At 47.0% G+C, this 24,038-nt stretch overlaps 1 protein-coding gene across 1 annotated transcript in view; it reads left to right on the plus strand.

The window, feature by feature from the left end:
- Positions 1 to 24,038, plus strand: part of MAPK4 (mitogen-activated protein kinase 4) — a 514,768-nt gene that overhangs the window by 324,808 nt on the left and 165,922 nt on the right. The window contains exon 3 of the mRNA XM_086960385.1: positions 1,910 to 2,054. Coding sequence (XP_086816511.1) covers positions 1,910 to 2,054 — 145 coding nt within the window. The remainder of the gene's footprint in view (positions 1 to 1,909; positions 2,055 to 24,038) is intronic.

Raw genomic sequence — 24,038 nt, forward strand, 5'->3', positions numbered from 1 at the left:
TTTCGACTAGTCACACCTGATGCTTTTTACTGGCAGGAAAGCCTGGCCAACACCGGACATACTGAATTTGGTGCTTAAAGCACCACAAATTTGCATTCTATGCCCTCCTTTTGAGGGCTAATCTTTTAACAGGTGATATTTATTGCATTTATTAAATTCCAAACAGCGCATCAAATGTTAATGGGTGCAATAAATATTGTACCCGGCAACGGAGCACCCATAATCGTAGTCAAAGAGCAACGAATGGCAATTTACAGTTGTAGCACCAAGGTTAGGGTTGCTGAGTGAATGCAGCCAGTGTGCATCCTTTTGTAGCATGGTTGAAAGACTCCTTCATTATTTTTTCAAACGGAGCCCAAGCATTGCTTTTTTAAATGTATGTATATGCTTGGGGTGCACATATTCAGTAATCAAATGTGGCGGCAGTGCTTCAGTTTGCAGGGACTCCAGCCTTCTGCAGGGCAGACATCATTAACCTAGCATCAGCATGTACGTCTGCAGTGACTCTAATTACATAGGTGCAGTATATATTTCACCCTAGGCTATTGGACAGTCACCCATAGGGCAATGCTGCATTTTTCCCATATACTTTCCGCCTTTAATTGTCATAATGCCACATGTAAGGGCTTTAAAAGGTCTGGGAGAAATTTTCAGCAGTTACTCATTCAATGTTCCTATGTGTTAATTGAAAATTACGCGTCATTAATGTTTGAGATATAGGCTGGGTAGTTAACTTGCGCCAAAACAAGTATTGACGTAGTCAAGCGCAACTAATTTAAATCTTAAAATTACATGACAATAAACACTTTCATTTACAGACATATCAAATCTAGGTAAAGTCATTTTGGTAAAATAGCTTACTTATTTGTATCAAACATTTTGATCATACAGAATCCATGAAAGGTCTGACAACATGTACCAGAAAATATCTCAAATCGATTCTTAGGACATTAATAATTGTCAAAACATGTATTTTGAAAGATGGAAGTCCACAAAATATATGATTGTTATGAATTATGCTTGTTATAATTACATACATTTATAGTAGCCTTCGTAAATTAAACCTAATCTTTCTTCTTGCAGTACACAAAATAATTGTAAATATGCTTATTAGGTTTTATCAACCTTTTATGTTATCCTTCACAACGTAATGCTCAAAGGAACACGACTGTCCTCTTGAATAGGGGCTGCACTGGAGAAAAAACTAAAATAATAATAAATAAATAAGTAAAATCCACTTCTTTCATCAGGCTGTGGTGCTTACATGATATATTGGCATGTTTAGGTATGAAAAGCTTGTGGTGGTTCCACAAGTACTTTATTAAACTTAACATTATGTTATCAACTGATGACGATTCTTAGGGCTTTTTGACCTGTTATTTACATTTGAGGTCATTGTTTGTTTTTTGTCGTTATATACAGCGCAAACTCGACCGGAGGGCTCTGGAGCGGTTTACATGAGCATCAGATTACTTTACACAAGGTCACATCATTTTTTGAAGGGACGAAGGGATTTAGGGATTTTCCTAGAATCACACAATATTAAGCTGATGCCGGAAATCTATCCTGATTCCCTTGTCCAAAGTCAGCAGTTCTGGCCATTAGGTCACATCTTTTTCCAGTCGTGTGTGAGTGTGTGTTGTTCCAGATTGTGTGCAGTTTGAATCTACACGAACAACAAACTCTCCTTAGCCTAAATGCACTAGCTGCACTGCCTTGTGTCTTGAGTTATGCCTAGGTTCATATTCCAATCACAATCAGCATTTATCATGGAGGTGACCACCGTCTATGAGTTATTAGAGACGTTCTAGAGTAGAGAGGGTTACAGGCAGCCCAATCATTGTTACAACTAAGAGGATACCAGACATTGCAAGACTTACTCATATGTATGTATCTTTGTATCTTCCAGGGGTATCTTTCTGAAGGACTAGTCACCAAATGGTATCGATCACCACGTCTTCTTCTCTCGCCGAACAACTACACCAAAGCTATAGATATGTGGGCCACAGGATGCATCTTGGCAGAAATGCTCACCGGTAGGATGCTCTTTGCTGGTAGGTGAAGATGTTGTCCTCATATAACATGAATTGTGAATTTTATGTAGACTGCTCAGTGTCTGGATTCCCCCAAAGCATCAGTTTTATTGCAAAACCTCTGCTTTAGATGTGTAAAAGCTTTACCAGCTACTTCGGAGAGTGCCGATGTACTAACAAGCACACGCAGTTCTTAGTGGGGTAAGTCATGCCGCACGCCTGTACACCAGTGGATTACATTTAAAATTTATGTGGCTTACAGGTCATTGGAAGCTATCAGCATCTCAGTAGCGGTCCTATGAGTGCAATCTTGAGGGTGGCAACTCAAGTGTAGACACACTACTGTGGCTTGGAAATCCACAGTATTGCCACACTCATGCTACAATGAATTCAAGTCTAGGGAGCTGTGAACCAATGGGATTCCCAATCTGCAGGAATACCTTGGAGATTCCTCCTTGAAGTGGTATGTGATCCCCATCATAGCCAGAAATTGGGGATTCCCCTAGAACCAGTGAGCAGGGTTCAAGTGGGCATCCAAGCGGTTTAAACCAAGGCATTGCTTTGTGGAAAACTGCAGTTTCAAAAGATAAACTTTAGACGCTGTTTGGCGTTAGTCGCCTCTCATACCATTCGAGGATTTAACAAATAAAGAGGCAGGTGCTGGAAACTGGAGAAGCGGGAAACAAAGTTTAATTCCGTCGGAACAGAACACATCAGATCAGACAAACAGGGTATCGTCTCGAGGTGCTCTAACTGCATCTCTGAGGCCTGGCCTCTTATACACAAGTTTATGGCTTTTATTGAAGTTTATTACATATGGCACATTCTTGCAAATGCTTTGATGTAAGGGAAGACATCCTCGGAATCCCCGCTTCAGGCCCGTTCCCACACATATCTACAGTAGAAGTCCCCACCCCAATCTCAGTAGGTGATGACTATCGTGCAGCTGGACATTCCGCCGGTTCTCGGAATGTGTGCGATTGATCGGATCTCATGGGGTTGAAGCATTGATTAATCTTAGCTCCTTTGAAGAGGGGTGAGTTTTACACTAGGAGCAATAAACTACATCCGCAGGGCTAGGTGATGGCCTGGGATCAGTTCGGACAATCGGGCACGGAGGAAGGGGGTTATCAAAGGATCCGTGGTCATGAAAGGGATGGAGGGAGGTGTTGGCCTGGTACGGGATGTGGTTCAGAGGCAGGGCCGCGCTAAAGGGGTGGTTTATGGCCCGAGCATGTGTGTGCGGGGGCTGTCAGTGCGCGGGGGATGCTTGCGAGGTCAGAGAGACGCGCTGGCAATCGGCAATGGGCAGAGAGGCCATGGTACTCAAAATGGCTGCTGCTTACGCACACGTATGGGCCTGGAAAAGGGACAAGATGGCGCCGACAATGTTTACGCTGCAAACTAGATTTTAACAGTTTTGTCCCAATGAGCTTAGAGGATTAACTATTTCAGGTAACACATTTGTGTTACCTGAGGGGTAGAGGGTGACATATAAAGGGCTACTGTGAGCACCACTCTGCCACATTTTAGCGTTCGAATCGGACAGCAAGAGCTATAGTCAAGTCCTGATTAAGCCTTGTGCTGGCTGTGCCAGATGTGGAGCCAAGGTGAAGATCCAAGGCTTGGTGGCACTTCTGCCTCCACAGCATCTCTAAAGAGGAAGGCAGTGACAGGAATTATATTTTTGGTGAAAGAAGACAGTAGATGTCTACCACCAAGGTCTATATCAATTTATAACTTCTCTACCCTGCCTAATAAAATGATAGCAGCCAACTGGAAAATGAAACCCTTTTAAAAACCAACATCAGCCTTCTCTATTGAAAAGAATGACATGGTGGTTATCTGGAGAATAGATGTGGCTTTGAAACCACATTGCAAATGTCTTGAATTATTACTGTTACTGTTACTATTACTGTTGCTAGTTCTCACTCATACACTTATACATTCCCAAATGTGTAATGTGATGTAATGTATAGGCATTTATATAGTGCACTACTTACCCGGAGGGTCCCAAGCGCTTTGACCGCTGCAAAACCCTTCCTGGCTTCCCTGAGAGATGGTCCCTTAATGGGTATCTCCAGGGTGAGACCAGGCATCCCCGGCGGTCTGGTGGGGCCGTTAGTGAAGATGAGGCAAGCTAATGCCCAGAGTTTCCGAGTGTGATCGCTGATCAGAGTGGGCACCGAGGCGAGAGAGAATTATCGAGTCCGCTGACCCTGGTCCAGAAACCTGCCGCGCCGGGAATCGAACCCTGGTCCCGGGCCGTCCTCTGCTCTCGGGTCTGCCGCCTCTAACCAGTGAGCCGCACTACTTCACTGTCTCTACTTGCTAAGAATTTGTTCTGTGTTCATGGTAGAAATTAGTTTACAGACAGTGAAAATGTTTAGAGAAGAGATAGAATAGAGACCAGCAGACCAAATAAATATATGAAAGACAGAGACAGACGAAAGAGAACCACATCAGCGCCAGGACGCTCCTTTGCTGGAGCATCTGTGCGCCTAATAAAAACGCATAACATAACATAACATAACATAACACATCATATGGCTGACCTTTTGTTCACTAAATGGAGTTTCACCCATCTCAGTGAACTATGCATATTGTGATCCAATAGGAATAATCATTGATAATATATTTTGGGATTTACTTAAGTAATAGGTGTATGTAATGATTATATGTTATGTTATGTTAAGTTATGTTATGCCATTTTATAGAGCGCAACAGCTGCCCCAGCGTCCCAGCGCTAACAGCAGTAAGAACCAAACCGAGGTAAGACAGAGAGTTCTACAACAGCGGAAAGAGGTGTGTCTTGACTGACTTCCGGAAAGCTAGGTAGTTCAAACTGCGGATCTAAACCGGAAGCGAGTTCCAGAGTTTTGCCGCCATAGTGCGAAGCAAGCGCCCCCCCCAGGCGTACCCTCCTTACTCGGGAAACCACCATATGTTTGCAGTTATTACTGGTAAGAATAAAGTAGTAGAGGAGGGATGGATTTAACCTCTTCAATGCTAATGACAAGGGTAACTTGTCATGATGCACTGGTTGAGCTGTGCTGGACAAGGGTAACTCGTCATGTATAATGGGAAACATCAAAGGTCAGTGCAGGAGGGGGAAAACCCATTAGCAGCCAAGGTGTTAAACAAATCACACCAGATAAAGGGCTTTACAATACAATTATAAACAGAAATACAAAATATTAAAAGCTGGTGATTTATTGAGAAGATTGAGCTAGAAAGCGAAATGTTATGTACTAGTCTTATTAAATAGTGTCAAATTACAATTGCCAAAGATCCCTGTATTCAGAAATCTGATTGTCCACAACGTATACGGTTACAGAATGATAGAAGAGTTTCTATCTGATATTATGTCAGAATCCATCTCTGGAAATATTGTGTTAACAAAATATTCAACTTTAGAGTCTTTGAAACAATATTCTTGCTTCTCAAAATATTTAATACAACACCTTTTCCATCCAGGGGGCCAGCTTAAAAAAGTCATTTTCATATGTGACTTAATCATCCAAGTGAAAATGGCACAAGTTGTAATTACATTTGGCATTTTGGATTCCCAAAACGGGAATTTACACTCGTAAATTCGATGGTTCTTTATAGCAGCATGTAAGCCTCGAGGGAAGAACGTCATTACTAATGCCAATCAATTCAACAGGAAACAGGAACTTCTCTGGACACATAGTAACCACAGACAACTATGTAAGGGTAGTTAATTTATTACAAAGCCAAAAACAACGGGACATTAAGACACCTCAAAATGAGAGTGTAGAAATACTTTGCAATAAGCATAAAGCCAAATCTGCAAATCAAGTTGAGGCGATGCAACATGCACAAAACAATTAACTCAAGAAATAGGATGCAGAGGATCAGAAAGCATGAGTCCAAATTTCCCTGCATCAAGGGTTGATGAAAATAAAGCATCTATCTATCCCTACACTAGAGCTAAAATGACATCCCTACTTAAGCATCTTCAGAAAAAGGGGAAAAAAAGGTGTCCGCATGTGGAGTCTTCCTAAGAAGGCTCTTCACCATGGATGGGTTCAATAGCATAATGCTATAGAGACATAGCTTGTGCTAAAATGCTCTCTCTCCGAAGGCAGAAGGAGAAGTGGGCCCCCTTTCCCTTCTTCCAATGTCCCATTATTACAGGTATCTTCCCAAGAGTCCTTGTGGGTCACGCCATCTGCTCTGGACATCATCCTAAAAGTAATTTTCCATGGGACCGCATTGTTCTTCTTCTCACTGTGCGAAGGACAATGGCCTTCCCTTATCGATTCATACCAAACAATGTAACTTGTTCTCTCCTTGTGTGGCTAGTAAAACAAAGACATTATTCTAGCTAACAAGAGCGCTTCTTTCACCTGCAACAGAAAACGTGCGAAAGAACAAATTCCACTGCACACATGAAATTCAGCTACTAATTTTAAAGTGAGATCGTCAAGGGAAAAATACATTTCAGACCTACAAAATTCAGCTAACATAAGAAAATGGCATGCGAGATTGGCGAAATTGCATAAGAAACTAAGACATGTTCAGTATATATTTCTACCTACATGTAAACAGCAAACTAATAAACAGATTTAATAAATGAATGATTGTCAGTTACACAACACAAATTCTTCACATTAATGTTTTCTGCTAGTTACATTCATTTTCTAAGTTAATTCTTCATGTTACTATTCAATGGCCTAAATACATCACATCTCACGTCATTACATTTCAAGATTCTAACATTTGTTAATTTGACAAAGGATTGTATGCGGGTGCGTGTTACACATGTGAATATAAAGCAACCCTGCAAATAAAATGCTAGGTGTAAACCCATATAAAGATGGTTTTTAAGCTGGGGGCGCTAGAGGGCGCACTGCGGAATGGCCGCACTGTCGTGAGGCTCCCGCTGCCCGGAGCTATTATCCGCCTAGGTATCCTGATTACCATCGCCGCGCCCTGAACTGACCCCACGGTTCGATTGGGATATCGGCTGTCCACCCACGGTCCAACTCCTGTGCCATTCGGAGGTTGCTGGTCGAAGTTATGAGGGTCCCAAGTTTCTCCGACTCGCGCTCTGGAAGTCTGATGCCATCTTGCCCGGCGTCGCTGTTCATGCCAGTCCGGGGCTCTGCACGTGGGGTGTAGGCCTAGCTCCGCCCTTCTCCGCCAGGCCCGATCGCTGGCCGGGCGAGACGCTTGGCTCTCCCTTGTTGTCGGACTTTACTTGGCTCTCCCATCTGCCTGTCCAGATACCATCGCCCACGGAAGTGCCACGGATTTAATACTTGGATTCTGAGGGTTTGCCACCTTGGGCTGGGAACGGCGACGGCCTTTGCTCATCGGTGGGAGTGGCGGGGCGTGCTGGCCTGCTCGTGCCCCCACGATTCGAGCTGCTTTCTGCTTGGCCGGGTCCCTTGCCCAACCTGTATCCTTACTCCCATTTGCCTCGTTCCCCTTCTGTACCACCGTTATGGGGAAGCCGGACACTAAACAGTCCAAACTGTCCTTTGACTCTGGAGGGGCCAGGCGTGGGGCGCGTTCGCTCCAGGACGCTGGGACTTCGCGGTCCCCCCCCCCGAATGTCGCTGAGAGTGTCCCGCACCCACCTCCACCGGACTTCGCCCAAATGATGCAGGAGATGAGGCAGGGGTTCGCCACTATAGTGGACAAAGTGGACAAGATATCGTCGCGCATGGATGCGGTCGTTCAGAAATTGGACGTACACGAGGAGCGCTTGACGGCGGCGGAACAGCGCATTTCGGACCATGATGACACGGCGGCCACCCATACCACCCAGCTGGCGAGAATGGACAATATCTTGCGTGTCATTGCCGCCAAGAACGAGGAGTTGGAGGCGAGGAGTAGGCGCAACAACGTGCGCATTGTAGGTGTACCGGAGTCCACGAATGTGGGCAAAATGGAGACTTATGTGGAGAGGCTACTGGTGGGCGCCATTGGGGCGGAAGTTTTCTCGTCCCAGTTCATCGTCGAGAGAGCGCATCGGACGTTGGGACCTCGTCCGGCCTCTGGGGCTGCACCGCGTCCCATCATTGCGCGCCTATTGAATTATCGTGATCGAGACGCTGCTCTTCAGGCTGCCCGCACTAACAGGACTCTCTCCTTCGAAGGGGTGTCTTTCACCATGTACCCCGACTTCACACCGATGGTACAGGACCAGCGTCGGAAGTTCTTGGGGGTGAAAAGGAAGCTTCGGGACCTTCAAGTGGACTACGCCTTGCTTTATCCGGCTAAACTTCGAGTGACGCACCAGGCTAAACAACATTTTTTCACCAACCCACAGCATGCTGAGGACTTTGCGAAGCGCCTCCAGCGCGAGCGCGCTGCTGCGGATCGTGGCGACGATCGAGATCCGGAGGGTGAACATTCGGCTGCTGAGGAGGAGGTCGCCTGATTCTGGTGACTTTGGACTATGTCTGTCTTCTTCCCGGTTTTTGTAGTATTGTGGCTATGTAACTTTTTGTATTGGGGCCTGCTGGCTTCCTTCTCAGTATTTGCGGCCTAGCTATTGTCCGTTTTTGATTTTTTTGCTGATGCGTGGGTTATGGCTGTATTATGATGAGTGAGTGCGTTTTGCTGTTATTGTGGGGTTGGGATGGCACCGCGGGATGGTGTTATGGGATGTCGCGCTCTGGGCACCCACCCCCCCGCGCTGCGCCTGGGGCCGCCTGATACTCGTTGGCGCGGACACTGGCGTGGCGTGAGGGAGTGGCGTCGTGCACCTCTGGAAGGTTCCCCGGAGGGTGTGCCCCATACTTACCTTTTGTTTGGATTCTAGTCCTATGTTGGTTGACTGGATGTGTGTTGAGGGATGGGGGGGAGGGATGTATGTGGCCTGATAGTTGGGGTGGTGTCAGGTGGGTGGATTGGGGGGGGCTGAAGATGTCCATGTCTGTTTGCCCGGGACTTTTGGTTCGCTTTTGTAGCTGCTACTGTTGTTTGAGTGCACGGACATGTCGTGTCGCCCGCTATCCGGGCTGTTCCACTTTCCTATCTTACGGGACGGGTTCTGGGATCCGTGCTCCCGTCCATTTTGGGCCCGAGCGCGCCGGCCGCCATTTTAGGCTGCCACGTGCCGGGGCGCACTCTGCGAGCGTAGCACGTGTGCGTGATGTGGGCCGTGTGGAATGGCTTGGCGGCGCGCGGCGCGTAGGCTGTCCCGAGTGCTTGCTGCGTGGATGGGTCGGTTGGGGGGGAGTTGTTGTGTTCTTGTTTGGTTGTTTTGGAGATGACTGGGAAATGTATGGAGTGTATGTGGAGGTCTGCCCGTGCCCTGGGGCGCGGACCTATCGATGGCTGTTGCTGGTAGTTGGATGCCCTGTATTTGGTTATGGGGTCCTGTGGGGCCCTTACTTTATGTGATGTCAACTGCTGTTGTAGATCAGATCTCGATTTTGTCCTGGAATGTGCGGGGCCTTAATGATGCCAGGAAGTGTCGCAGTGTGATACAGTATTTGGACAGGCATGCTATTCAAGTTGCTTTTCTCCAGGAGACGCATCTGCGCCCCGCTCCCACCCCCACTTTCGGCGGAAGGTGGGCTGCGGCCAGGGGGTTTGCTTCATACTCTTCTTATGCTCGTGGGGTTGTTACCCTTGTTAAGAAGTCGCTTGCATTCCAGGAACTTGGATCTATGGGGGACCCTGAGGGGCGCTATGTGCTGCTGTGGGGACGGCTTGGGCAGACCACTGTACTGTTTGTTAATTGCTATGCTCCCAATGTTGATACGCCAATCTTTTTTATCACTCTGTGGGGTCATGTTCTTGCTGTGGATGCTACTCACATTGTGTGGGGGGGTGATTTTAATTTTGCATTTCAGGCCCAGATGGACAGATCGGAGGGTAGTCCTCAGTACAATGTACAGGCAAGGGATGTGCTGCGGGGGATAGTGGAGGAGGCTGGGATGGTTGACTGCTGGAGGTACACCCACCCTGCCACTAGGGAGGGCACCCATTACACCACACATGCTCGTTCATGGGCGAGACTGGACTATGTCTTTCTCTCTAGAGGGTTGATGGCTGGCCTAAGGGGGGCCTCACATTTGGCTCGGACGTATTCAGATCACTGTCCGGTGAAGGTTGATTTGTCCGTCCACGGGTTACACAGGCCGCGCCCGCCTTGGCGTTTGTTTCCGACTGCTTTGCTTGACCCGGTGTTCAAGGAGGAACTCGGTGCGGAGGTGGAGGCGTTCTTCCCTAGAAACAAGGGCTCTGTGGAGAGCATCGAGGTCATTTGGGAGGCATTCAAGGTTACGATCCGGGGTGTCACTATTTCTAAAAGTTGTGGAGTACTCCGTCTGATTGTTCGGACCCTCGAGAGGTTGGAGGCTGACTTGCGAGACTTGGAGCGCAGGATGCAGGGGACTTCGGACCCCGCTCTTTTGGCACAGTTCCGCACTAAGCTCTCCGAGTATGAGGAGGAGGCTGCTCGGGAGGCTAAGCACAGGGGGAAATACTGGACGGCGAGGCGATGCTGCGAGGGGGAGCGGCCCGGTAAGGTCCTCGCTGCCCTTACTAGACATCCTAGGCATGGGTCGGACGTGTTGGAATTGGTGTCTCCGGATGGCACTCGCTGTCGAGATACATCGGAGATTCAGCGCACTTTTATTGATCATTATGCACACCTTTACACGACACAGCAGACGGGTGAGACTCGATACGGTGGCTTCCTCGTTGAGCTGGCGCTCTGTTGGCTATCGGATGGTCATCGGGAGTTCTTAGGCAGGCCCCTGGAGGAGGAGGAGGTCAGGAATGCCATCATGTCTCTTTCTAATGGGAAGGCCGCCGGGCTGGATGGCCTTCCTGCTGAATTTTATAAGTGTTATATTGACATCATGGCCCCTGTGCTCCGTGAGGTGTTTGAGGAGTCTCTGGAGGAGGGACGCCTTCCGGGCTCCATGCGGGAGGTCGCCATCACGTCGCTGCTCAAGCCGGGTAAGGATCCACTGGACGTGGGCTCCTACAGGCCCCTCTCATTGCTCAACTGCGATGTTAAAATTCTCGCGAAGGTCTTGGCGGTGAGATTAGCCGAACTCATGCCCGTCATCGTGTTGCCTGATCAGTCGGGATTTGTGCCCGGCCGCGCCACCTCTCACAATCTTCGCACTTTATTTTCGCTTGTGTCGACCATCGATCCCGCTGTCCCGGTTGCCGCTGTCTTTCTTGATGCCACTAAGGCGTTTGACTCTGTCGAGTGGGGCTACCTTATTGATGTTCTTTGTCGGATGGGGTTCCCCAGGATTTTCATCTCTTGGGTTAAGCTTCTATATACTGATCCGATGGCGAGGGTAGTAGTGAATGGGGTGCTGTCCCCCTCGTTCCCTCTCACGAGAGGGACCCGACAGGGTTGCCCCCTCTCACCCCTCTTGTTTGCTATCGCCATTGAGCCGCTAGCCTGTAGGATACGTCAGTTTCATCAGCAGAGCGCCTTTAATTGTCTTCAGCGGCAGGTCGGCATTTCTTTATACGCCGATGATGTCACACTCTATGTCAAGGACCCTGAGAACAACCTTAATTCGCTCCTGCGGGAGCTGGTCGCTTTTGGTGGCGTATCTGGGGTTCATATCAACTGGCGGAAATCTCAATTTTTCCCCCTCACATCTGCGGTGGCCAGGTTTCCCCTTGACTACCCTCTGGAATGGTGTGACTCGGAGTTGCGCTATCTCGGTATTGTTGTATCCTTGGATCGGGGAGACGCGGTTCGGCTCAACTATGGTGTGGCCATTACTAAACTGGCGGATGATGTCACCAGGTGGATGTCTTTGCCTCTCTCCATGGCCGGCAGGGCGTCTCTTATCAAGATGGTGGTGCTGCCCCGCTTTCTTTATCTCTTTCAAAACCTCCCATATCATCCTGGTGCTTATTTCTTTCGTAGACTTCGTTCTGAGCTTCTGCGATTGTTCTGGGGGGGCAAGCAGCCACGGGTGGCCTGGGCTACCCTCACGTTGCCTTATGCTGATGGCGGTTTCGACGTCCCTGATTTTGAACTCTATTATCTCAGCGCTCAGGCGCACTATGCCTATCATTGGATGCGCCCCACGCCATTCATGCCCCAGATTGCTGCTGAGCATTGGGTCGCCCACCCGCTCCCACTGGAGGGGATGGTTTTGGGCAAGGTGTCAGATGTGGAAACGCCCCGCACGACGGTGACATGCACGGTGGATGCTTGGAAGCGGACGGCTCATTTGCTAGACGTTTCCTTTCTCTACTCGCCGGCCTTGCCTCTGTCTTATCATCCGGATCTGTCGCTGTTGATGGAGACGGGGTTTCAGCGAATGTGCAAGCGGCTAGGTATTCTTACGTGGGGCGACTTGTTCCATGAAGGTGCCTTTCGTACGCAGGCTCATTTCTTCGGTTCGGCTGCTTGCTCCCCTCTAGACTTGTTCTACTTTGTCCGCCTGCGGCAGGGCATGCGTGCTCTGCTACCGGACTACCCTTCGGAGCCTGGGGTAACCCTCCCCCTCCATGTGCTGCTGGTTTCAGATGGGCGACACCTGGTGTCGAAGTTATACGGGGCTATTCGCCGACAGCGATCGGTCCCGACCAATCGGGTGCGCGAGCAATGGGTTGCCGAATTGGGTGCTCCTATTACAGACGAGCAGTGGAAATATTGTTGCGGGCTCACGGCCAATGTCTCTTCTAGTTGTCGCCTTAAAATCATCCATTACAAGTTTGTTCAGAGGTACTACTACACCCCGGCGAGGAAACTGCGGTTTCATTTGGCGGAGGATGATAGGTGTGCTAGGTGTCGAGCGGAAGGCGCTGACTTTTTGCATTTGGCTTGGAGCTGTGCGGGGGTTTTGGAATATTGGACTCAGGTTCATGAGGCCCTGCAGGTTATGGCGGAGGATGGGGTGGCGTTTGACCCCTTGGTGATGTTACTTGGCTTCTCTAAGGACGTACCTGCCTCTCACCGTAGATTTGTTGACGTGGCTCTGCTGTTGGCTAAGCGTAGGGTTGCTTGCTGCTGGGGTCGAGGTAGGGTGCCGCGCTTTCAGGACTGGGTGACTGACCTCATTTACTGTCAGGATCAGTATAATATCTATTCTGAATTGATGCCTGTTCGATGCAGACCAAAGGACTTTTGGAGTCCGCTCCAGGTGTACCTCCTTACCAGGGCTGCGCGGGACTCTGATTCTGAACTTGAGGACCGTGAGGGGATAGGCTGATGACAACGGGATGAGCTGGGATTTTACACGACACCTGCTGCTCTTCCGATATCGGGGGGGGGGCTGACTGTCTCCTGTTCCTGCGAGCTATTGAGGGGTGGGAGTCTTCCTTCAGACAGGTATTTTTATCGGAAATTCGGATTGTATCCCTGTGCGGCACCCCTCTATCCAGTGCTCCTCATACCTGTGTCCCCTCTGGCTCACGTGTTCTCCGCTATTGTACTGTATTCATATTGCATTGTCTTATTGGCTCGCCTGTCCATGCTGGATCATTGTATTTTAATATCTCCTGCACATTTCGCTGTTGCTCCTTGTATTGACTGATGCCCTGCCCTGTACTTCCTCGTGTCTCCTTATGTATTTCTGTTTTATATGCTTTCTGGGCACTGACGTACCACTGTAATGGCCGAATGTGACTGTATGTTTTGAATGTACACTTCCCTTGTACCTACTTGTCTCCAAATAAAGGTTTAAAAAAAAAAAAAAAAAAGATGGTTTTTAAGCTGTGCACACAAGTAAAGTAAGAGTGCTCGTGAAGAAAATTATTTTTTTAATCCAGGACAGCTTTAAACCTCATGTTGTACTTGTTGATTTCGTTTCAAAGGTATTGCTCAAGCTGCTCATTTCACACCATATGTTTTCACTAAGCTCATATTTAATTACTGCCGGAGAACCATCTCAATAATATATTTTTCTTTAAATAAGTACTAAGACCTTAGGCTTCTTACTTTTCTGCAGTATTGGGTTGAATGGCACACAGCTCAGCTATCAGTATTGACTTCCCGTATGTTTGCGCTCACTGCCTAAAGGAAGGGAGCCCCGGAGGAAGAAAATAAAAAAACAAGGCCAGTCATCGTGCGCTTTAAAATAAAACTGCACCATAATTGGCTGTGTTCTATGCGCTTCCTGTCCTTGCGTTGTCTGGCTCTCCTGTGACCGAGCCTGGAGGTTGCTTTTTGCCAAAGTGCCAATGCCAACTTAGCTCTTAGGATTTTTATTATATTAACCACTTGGATGCTAGGCGTTTCCCCCCTCCTGTGCTGGAAAATGCCATTTTAGTGGCACCATGACGAGCTCAGCTCGTCATCAGCACACGACACCCGTGGGTGATGACGAGCTGAGCTCGTCATCAGCATCGAAGGGGTTAACTAGCATGAGAGCTGCGCCGCGATTGGATTTACAAGGAAACACAGCGTCCCGTTGAAGACACAGAGGAATGTGTTAGCTGGCCCAGTCCATGCACTGAAGGCAGAGTGAATTTGGACTGAGAAGCCTGAAGTACGCATGTCAGGCTGGCCGAGTCCAGAGACCGGTCAGTCTGTCATGCTCTTTTTAATTACATAGCACTCAATCTCTCTATGGCAACATCCACGCCACCTTCCTCCAGGCTGGCATGTGGCGTCAATGCAAGTAAAGGCAACCCAGCCCAGGTACGGAAGGAAGATTCACCAAATATGAATTGAAACAAGTAACAGATAATAAAATAGAGAATTCAAATGGCTTTATTTTCAAGGAGGTGGAGGTGGCTCAACGTAGTGAGGCGATGCTCTTCCACCTCAAAGAGAGGCCGCCACTGCTCAGGACAATCAAGTAATACATCTCCAGCCATTTCCCATCATGTGTAATGTATTTATAAGTTGTGACATGCTCTGAATCTCATCGCCCACATGGCATGGAGGATGTGGTGTAATAGACCATATTTGAGAAACTGACCCTCATGGAGGGATGCAAAGGACATGAGCTGACTGTCCTGTAAGTGATCGCCTATAGTGGTGATTCTGGCTAGGTACCAGAACAGTAACTCTCATTTCAGTGAGGGCCTTTGTCTTTCAGGGATGCCTGGGGAGTTATTGTGGGAGTGTTGGGGGGAAGAGAGAGCGGGTGACCTCTAGCTAGTTACTGCAGAGCCGCTTGTAGGAGATGGGGGAGACTGTGCGAGGACAGACTCCTGTGGCTGCCAGGGCAACAATATCACCCAGGTGAGAGGGGGCAAGGGTGTTTGTGTACTCGTAAAAGTCTGCAGAGAGCCAGTGTGTTAGCAATTGTAATTGGGAAGCAAAGTTTGCACCTAGGAACCCCTGATCAGGAGGGAGCTGCAATTTAGATTGGGTCACTCGATAGCAGCAGTTATGCCAGGCAAGCTTGCACAACAATTCGATGAAGTCTCAAAAGTATATCCTAGAGATTTCAGTCTAGAGGTTGACAAAACGTATATAAGACATTAACGCATCACCATTTTCGAGATTACGATGCAGCACAGAATTGATAAAGGGAGAGAAGATAATTGAAGCCTGAAGAGATGTCACCACAACATTAAGATGGCCGTCAATATGGCATCCGGGCTTAAGAACGGTTTGTACAACTTGATTAGTTTTGTAACAAGGGACCTTGCTGAGGTTTCATAAAATTCTGCTGGGAGGCCATGCATCCCGGGGCACCTTTCCCATGGCCAATTCAGTAATCTCCTTTTTAATGTCTTAGATGGTAATAGGCACCTCCATTTCCTCTTGTTCCTCTGGGGATAACCGGGGAAGGGGAATGCCAGGATATCCATTTGCGGAACCTCAGGGAGAGGACGTTATAGAGTCCTGTAAAAAGTACCAAAGGGTTCGTGGATCTCTTATTGTGAATAAAGCATGGTATCATATGGGTGCAAAGTATCATTACTGGGGGGGGGGGGGTGTTTGAACTCTCTTTTAACTAACCTCGAGAGAAGTGGGCCGGACTTCTTGCCTTCTGAATGTGCTTAGTCAACGCAACACATTTGTTCCACCAACATGGCCTCTTCCTTGTGCAGCTGAATTAGGCAGGGTCGGAGCATTGAATATTCAACAGCCTTTCTCTTGAGATAGGTTTTTCAACCGTATCCAGTTCTAGAGTAAGGGTTGTCCGTTCACCTAGGGTGATGTGGATATATGCCCTCCCGATAACTATTTTAAAGGCCTACCATGCCACAGCTCGGCATTAGACTGGCCTGTCATTGTGCTAACAATATTTAGAAATGTGATCAGTTAGAGTTCCCCTAAAGGCCAGGTCCTCCAATTTTGAGGGCTGCATGCTCCAGGTGGGGATAGGGGAATGTGTTCTGCCCCCAGTCAAGTTAAAGGGGATTATGGTCTGACCATTCCCCACCAAGATAATCCAGGGACGAGACTGAAGGGCAGCGTGTGGTAAGGCATACATTTCTATCCAAGCTCATATATAAGTCATGGACGGGGGGAGTAAAAAGAATAAATTTTGATCTCAGAATTGTGGTGTCGCAATACATCTTGCAGTGACCATTGATTTCGCCATGAGACAAGGCTTCAAGCATTAGGCAGGGTGGGAGTGTCATGGAGAGGGGGTGTGAACAGTTCAGTGAAATATCCATGACACAAATGAAGTTTCAAATTCTACTGTAACTCTTTAGTTGATAGTGCAAGTTGCTTAAATTCTTCATTTATACAGATGATATAAGGATATTTTTTCTAGCTACAGACACACTGATCCTGGTCTACTGCAGTAGTCAAATAGATACAACATATTTGGCTCAAAATGTCACAGTTCAGGAGCTGACCCTGCACAGTTCCAGTCACTTAAGGTGTTGTCAGGAGTCCTTCTCTGTGAGACCTGAGTTCTGAAACAAAGCTGCATTTGAGTCGTGTGACTCATCGCAAGAGCGGCTGCGTGGAAAGTGGTACGGTGTTGTGCTCCTCATGGGATCACTTTTTCTATGGTTCGTCCCGTAGGCGATGAGTGGAGGCGCAGTTTGGTGGCGTTCCCTGGGATCCCATCGGAGGAACTTGGAAGGGATTAACAGCGCCTCGGTTTGTCAGACAAGCGCAGGCTCTATCAGGATTCCAAATATCACAGTCTAACCAAGATAGTGCCTTTCTCTTGGGGTTACAGTGCTGAGTTCCCAATCTAAGGTTGTGGAAGCTGGACTTCCAGACCTGTTTACATTTCCGGGGCAGTATGTGGTATATAAAGAGAAATGTTACTCTGTAGCTTTGTGATGCATCGGTCTAGCTACTTCCTATTCTTAAATTGGCTATTTTTTCCAGGTGTTACCTGCTGTTCTTTTGTTGTTTAATCTATTACTAATCCTTATGCTTAGAGGGTATTTTCTACCTGGCTGCACCTGAACCTTGCTCCTCTCTCTTGTTCTACTTGCTGGGTCATCTTATGGAGGTTACTTAATGTCATAGGCTTTTTCCTCCTTCGTCAGTGGTTTATTTCCTAAGATACTTACCAGCTGATGTTGTTCTTCTGCAGCTGATACAGTGGCTGCAGAGAGGAATTGCTCCTTCCTTAGGGTCAAACCCTCCAGGATAAAAGAATAACCATAATGGCTTTCTATTGACAGGTGTTGCTAGCAGCCCCATTAAAAGGGTGCACTGGTTTTCAAAGTGAATGTCCATCACCCATGAACAGTTTGTCTTTTTTGGCACTTAGTTGTAAGGACCTCAATCCCGAAAAAAATGGTAACACCACAAAGCTGCAGCTTTGCACTTCTCAATACATGTTCTCTCTAAAAGCATAACCTCGAGGTCTTCTCGCTACTTCAGGAAGGTCACCTAGATATTTTAGGAGTCACTGAAACCTGGCTCGAAGAGTCTTCCACCCCAGATTTAGTTGCATCACTACCACCTACCTTTGCAGCCATCCATAAAAACAGGACGGGTAGTATGAAGGGGGGAGGGGTAGCCTTCCTATATAATCGTTGCCTCAAAATGGAAACCATCTGCTCAGAAAGCCTGGAGGGCGCGTATGTATTAGGGGTTAAGTTCTGTTCCCCCACCGACTGTCTGGCGATACTCCTAGTCTACCGCCCCCCACGCAAATCACCGGGATTTGTTTAACCCTTCCTGGAATTAATCCATGACCTTCGATCACACTATGAAGGACTGGTGGTAATGGGAGACTTTAATTTCCATTGGGAGAAAACCCTTAAGGACTGTCAGGCTATGCAGTTAGAAGAGGCCATGATATTGCTAGAACTCTGTCAGAGGGTGGTGGGCTCGACACATGAGAGAGGACACACCCTGGACTTGATCTGGACCACTGTCCCGATGGATAGTCCCATCACTATCTCCCCCTGCTCATGGTCAGACCACCATTTATTGCAGGCTCGACTCACATTTCCAGGGCAAGTGGAAAATCCACCACCAGGATGGAAAGTCTTAAGAAGCTGGCCTAAGATCAAAGCAGATGATTTGATAGCCATCCTAAACAACTACGATACACCTACACAACCCGAGGGCGACATCGAGGCCGTTAGCCTCAATCTCTCACTAAAGCTCAAAAACGTCATGGAAGCAACAGCACCTGCACGTAGGGTGAGAATCATGGACCAGGGCAAAGGTGCACCCAGGTTCGCCGATGCTCTTAGGCTATTGAAAACGATCCTTGCGCCAGAGCGAGAGAGCTTGGCGAAAAGAGTACGAACCCAGTGCCCGGGTCTCGTATGCAAAGGCAATTGCCACCTACAAACAGGCAATCAGATCCAGGAAAGCCGAATTCTATGAGGACAGAATCTCTTCGGCAAGTAACCCCCAGAAAGAAACCTTTAAAGTCCTGACCGAGTTAAGGAAAAACAAGGAACAGAATCTCTCCTTTACTCAAGAAGACTGTCACAAATTCCAGTCCTTCTTCACTAATAAAATATCGGATCTCCTGACAGAAATTCATCGCACCCCGAGCTTTAGCTGTCCTAGAAGTCCCTGCCCGACACCCCCCCCTGATTGCCCACCCTCTAACCACGTTACCACCACTCACTACGGAGGCTCTGGCAGTCCTGGTGGGGCGAGTAAAATCTGGGTCACCAGCGGACCCTTGTCCACCTAGGATCTTTAAGCTGGCCCTGCCAGGAATAGAGGATGACGTACTCTCTCTTCTTAATAGCTCCCTGGAAGCAGGACAGGTTCCCTCCAATTTCAAGGAGGACCGCCTGAACCCGCTCCTAGAGAAGCCTGGTGCCGACACCAAGATCTTGAAAAGTTTTAGGCCTATATCACAGCTGCCCTTCTTAGCTAAGGCAATTGAACAGCATGTCCTTCCACACCTTTCCCGCCATCTTGAAAACAATCATCTTTTAGAACCAAATCAGGCCGGCTTCAGGGCCCATCACAACATGGAATTGGTTATGCTCTCTGAGCTGGATGGTCCGAGACTCAGGGCAGATAAAAAAACTCTGTTTGCCCTCGTACTGTTCGACCTCTCCGATGCATTTGACACAGTCAATCATGACCAACTATTGTCGCGGTTGGGGGATCTCGGCATTCAGGGCACCGCCCATGCCTGGCTAACTTCATTACTCAAACACCGTTTTCAGAGAGTCCAACTGGCAAACTTGGTCTCTAACCCAGCAGGTCTCTCATGCGGAGTTCCCCAAGGCTCAGCACTTTCACCTCTCCTTTTTAATGTCTATCTGCAGCCTCTGATCTCTGCGCTAAACCAGGTGGAGTGCCGGCTCTACAATTATGCCGATGCCACTCAAATTATTATACAAATTGACAATTCATCCACAGCATATGCAAGATTGCTAAAAATACTAAACTTTAGGTTTAATTGGATGTCAGCCAATTCGCTAAAGATAAATCCGGATAAAACAGAGTTGCTGGCGATCACCACTGTGTCCAGCCCCTGGAACTCACTCCTCTGGCCAAAAGAACTAGGGCCCTCTCTGGAACCGGAGGCGGCTGTTAAAAGCTTAGGCATCCACATAGATGCCAAACTCTCCATGGCACAACAAGTCTCGTCAGTTGTCGGCACTTGCGTGGGCCTACTAAGACAACTGCGGAAACGATCTCCACTCCTGACCGCGGCCACACTCAGACGGGCGGTTTCAGACATGATCCTGTTGCGCCTGGATTATGGCAACTCTTTGTATGCTGGCCTTCCCCAACAACGGCTGGCCAGACTACAAACAGTCATGAACAACGCGGCAAGACTAATTTTTAAAAAACCAAGATGGACACACGCTACACTACTGCTACGTGAGCTTCATTGGCTCCCTATTAGGCAGAGAATCAAGTTCAAGGGCCTCTTCACCACACATAAAGCCCTGTATGGACAAGCCCCAAGGCACATCAAGGAGCGCCTAGTTCCCTATGTTCCCAGTAGGACTCTTCGATCAGCAGATGCCACCCTTTTGGTTTGCCCCCGCTTTAAACTGTCCTCAGTGGGAGGGCGAGCATTCTCCAATGCAATTCCCGTGGCCTGGAACAACTTGCCAGTGAGCCTGCACAAGGAAATTAACCTCCTACCCTTCAGGAAGAAGCTTAAAACCGTGCTCTTCCTGGAGGCATGGGGTACGTCCTAGCAGTCGGCCCCCATCTAGTCCGTGTGCACCCTCTGTCAAGCGCTTAGAGACCCCTGGGTGATAAGGCGCATTACAAATCTAAATAAATAAATAAGGACACAACTCAGGAGCACATAGAGACCCCCATGTTTCTGGCATAGAGCTCTTTCCATGTGTTTATGACAGGCCGTCTTATAATAGTGCTCCCGCTGATCGGTAGCCCACAACCAACCCCCTTAAATCATGGGGACTGGCTGCACATTTTAACTTTGCAGTATCAGTGTTGCAATCTGCATCACTGCAGGGCCTCAGCAGCGAGATAAAGATTGAGGGAGCCAGTTTGCATCCCACCCACTTGGTCAGTAGCCATTCTTCTAAATAACTCTTTCATTACAGATAATACTTGGGCATGGAGAGCGCTTGCAGTAATGCTTTTCTGGCAAAGATGGAGGCTGCAGTTGCTTGTACTGTACCTGTTATGAAGGTGGGGGAGGCTTACACTGCTCCCTTCTGTACTATGCATGTCTTTGCAGGAGGAATTCCTGCTACATTAATTTCCATGCTGTTTCTGCTGTAAATAAGGTGGACACTTCCACAGCTACTGAACATGCTGTATTTGAGGTTGAAGGATGTTTGCACTGTTCCTGTATATGCTGTACTTGTTCTCAAAGGGGTAATTGTACTTCTGTTCTCTGTGCTGTCATGGTCTTTGGGTAAAGCGTTCTTACCATGCTATTTTTCATACACTGCCTGTTCTGAGGATAAGGAACCCTTGTGTTGCTGCATTCAGTGCTGCAACTTTTCTCTGATCCTGGCATTTCTCCTGTCAGTTCTGCACATGTTTTGTGTGAGGGACATGTGCACCTCCAATCCTTTTAAGGAGAGATAAGAATCCCCCAGTTCAATCTAAGGTGCTATTAGGATAGGGTTTAAGTTGCAATAGTTTGAAAACTCAGATTGCAAATTCTTAATGCCTTCGGTGATGGCCCATGAACAAAGCGCTAGTGATTAATCAAAACACAGTGTAGCTTTCTGCCATTTTGTCAGGTGATGCCATGATAGAATAGATATATACTTTACTGACAAGAAATGAACCCAAAAGACCTGGAAATGTGCTCAGCAATCCAAGGGACAATTATATCTCCACAATTTATTCATGAGTGCAGAGCTGTGGCATGGCCAGTTGTCAAACTATCCTTCGGTAATGCATAGATAAGATATCATACATTATGCATTGAATTGTAAGGTGACTGCTCTTTTCAGTGCTGTGAAAATGTTCCATCTCAGTCTGTCCAGAATGCTTTCCACCAGAGCTCTTCAGTTGAGGGATGATGTGTCTGACCTGTCATTGGCAAGAAATCACCCATTTTAGTAAATAAATAATCACACTCCTCAGTAACTTGATGCTTTTTTCAAAGGACTTTCGTATCTTTGTGTTTTTAGGTCGGTGCATCTTCAGTTCTTATTTAGTTCTCTTTTTGGTTACATACCAAAAACTGGTCAGTAATACTGTTCCTTGCCAGGGTATACAGTATCGTGTTAGTTGGTGTAATTGGCAGTATTGCAGCACTCATTACCATTGGTATGGAAAACATCATTTACCACAAAGTCTTTACAATGCAGAGCCTTTACAACGTGGTCTTTACAACGACCCGTCTTTACCACTGCATTCCTTTACCACCCAAGTCTTTACAAAGACTTGCCATTGGGGAAGCGGTGTTGGACTTCGAAAGTTCAATGCTTTTCCTACTGTTGTGCAGACTGGAGTTGGACTAGTACAGCAAAAGGGTTGTGCGTTGTAAAGATTTGCGTGGTAAAGGAATGCAGGGGTAGAGACGGGGCGTTGTAAAGATCGCGCTGTAAAGCCACGCGTTGTAACGGCTTGCATGGTTTGTTCATACCTCCATTGCTCTAGCAATGCTGGGCATTTTCAATTTGGGTGCTCTTTCAGTCATATCTGGAAGTACCATCAATCAATTATAGTCTGTTCTTGCTTGATATGTTGTTGTATAAGATTAGTCGAGAGTTTTGGTCAATATTTAGTTAAGAATTGGCTTTTAAGTTTGTGTTGGAGACATCTGCAGTGTTTGATGTGTACGGATGGGTTGTCAAATTACCGTGCCCTCTTTTAATCGAATTGGAAGGACAAGTGTACATTATTCAACTAGAGAAAAGAGCTCGCTAGAGCTTTCTGTCTAGTGTGTGCTGTCTGAGGATGACTATTTGTCCATTGTGAAAGAGAGAGTTTATGATCACTTCTTGGCTTATATCAGTACATGTAGCAATGTTAATAAAAAAAACAACTTTTACGTTGTATGAACGCTCATCACAGTATATATCCGATATTATTTGTATGTATTATGTGTGGCATTTGTCTTACAATAGTAAATCTAACCACCTAATAGATGCATTTTCTGCAGTGTGTGTGTGGATTGGAATAAGACTAGTTATTATAAAGCCCCTCCTCCAGCATCTCCCATGTATACACCTTTCTCAATCTTTATGGTGTTGTTTTCCTTTATTCAAATGTAACTGTTTAGTTTTGTAAAGCACTTCATTGCCTGTTGGCTTTTTGGTGCTGAAGAAACAGACACATGATCTCAAGTAAAATCCGAACCACCAAGAGTTAAGATTGAACCAACAAAAAGGTTTTCAGGGCTTGAACTTGTGCTGGGTTGTTCTTTCTGAGATGAGCATACTGCCTTGTATACAGGCCCAAACCAGCTGGTTTTTTAAATCTCTTTGCTGGTAACTCAAGATATAAGGAGGTATATTTGTACAGGTGTGAGCCAGCAAATGCATTGTCAGTCTGCATTTTTTTTTTAGAAAAAGAGGAGCTAAATGGTTTGTCGTAGTAGTTTCAGATCACGAGCAGATCCTCAGCACTTCTTTAATTTGTTCTGACAAGATGAGCTTGGCATCAAATTTGACTCTGAGATTTTCTACACATTGTGCTTGAATTGTCTAGGGGCAAAGTCATGGTGGCTAAAAAAGTAGCTCATTCCGAGGAGAGTACTTCAATAGTAGTACGATTTCTGTTTTGATTTGTTTTAATTTGTTATTCCTTATCCAAGTGCAGAGAAGCAGCAGCCCCTGATGTAGATTTCTCTCGAGGCAGGAGGTCGGTCATTTGCCTGCACTTCTCTTAATTCCTTCAAGGCTCCAAATATTGCTTGAGAAGTTTTTGGGGAGGAGACAGTCCTATTTGCATGAAATGCAGCTTTTGCCACTTTAAGTGGCTATAAAAAAAAAATGTAATTAACAGTTTGCCATTCTTGTTTGACCTCTTGCGTGAAATCACGCCACCAAGCTCTTTTTGTGTATGAAGTGACATTTTCAGTATTATAAGCTCTGAAGTGTAACATTTGTTTATGCTTTATGTTGGAATTAATTCATTTAACTAGTTGTGGTGCCATTTCATTAGCAACCGCAAAAAGGCATTTGTTGAAATTCACTAACCAATCATTAACATCATTAGAGCTAGATGGGGTCCATTGTGGAGGCTGGTTATAGCTGAATCCATGTTCAGATTTTTCC

This window comes from Lissotriton vulgaris, chromosome 3_1 (assembly GCF_964263255.1).
Source record: "Lissotriton vulgaris chromosome 3_1, aLisVul1.2, whole genome shotgun sequence".
NCBI classification, from domain to species: Eukaryota; Metazoa; Chordata; class Amphibia; order Caudata; family Salamandridae; genus Lissotriton; species Lissotriton vulgaris.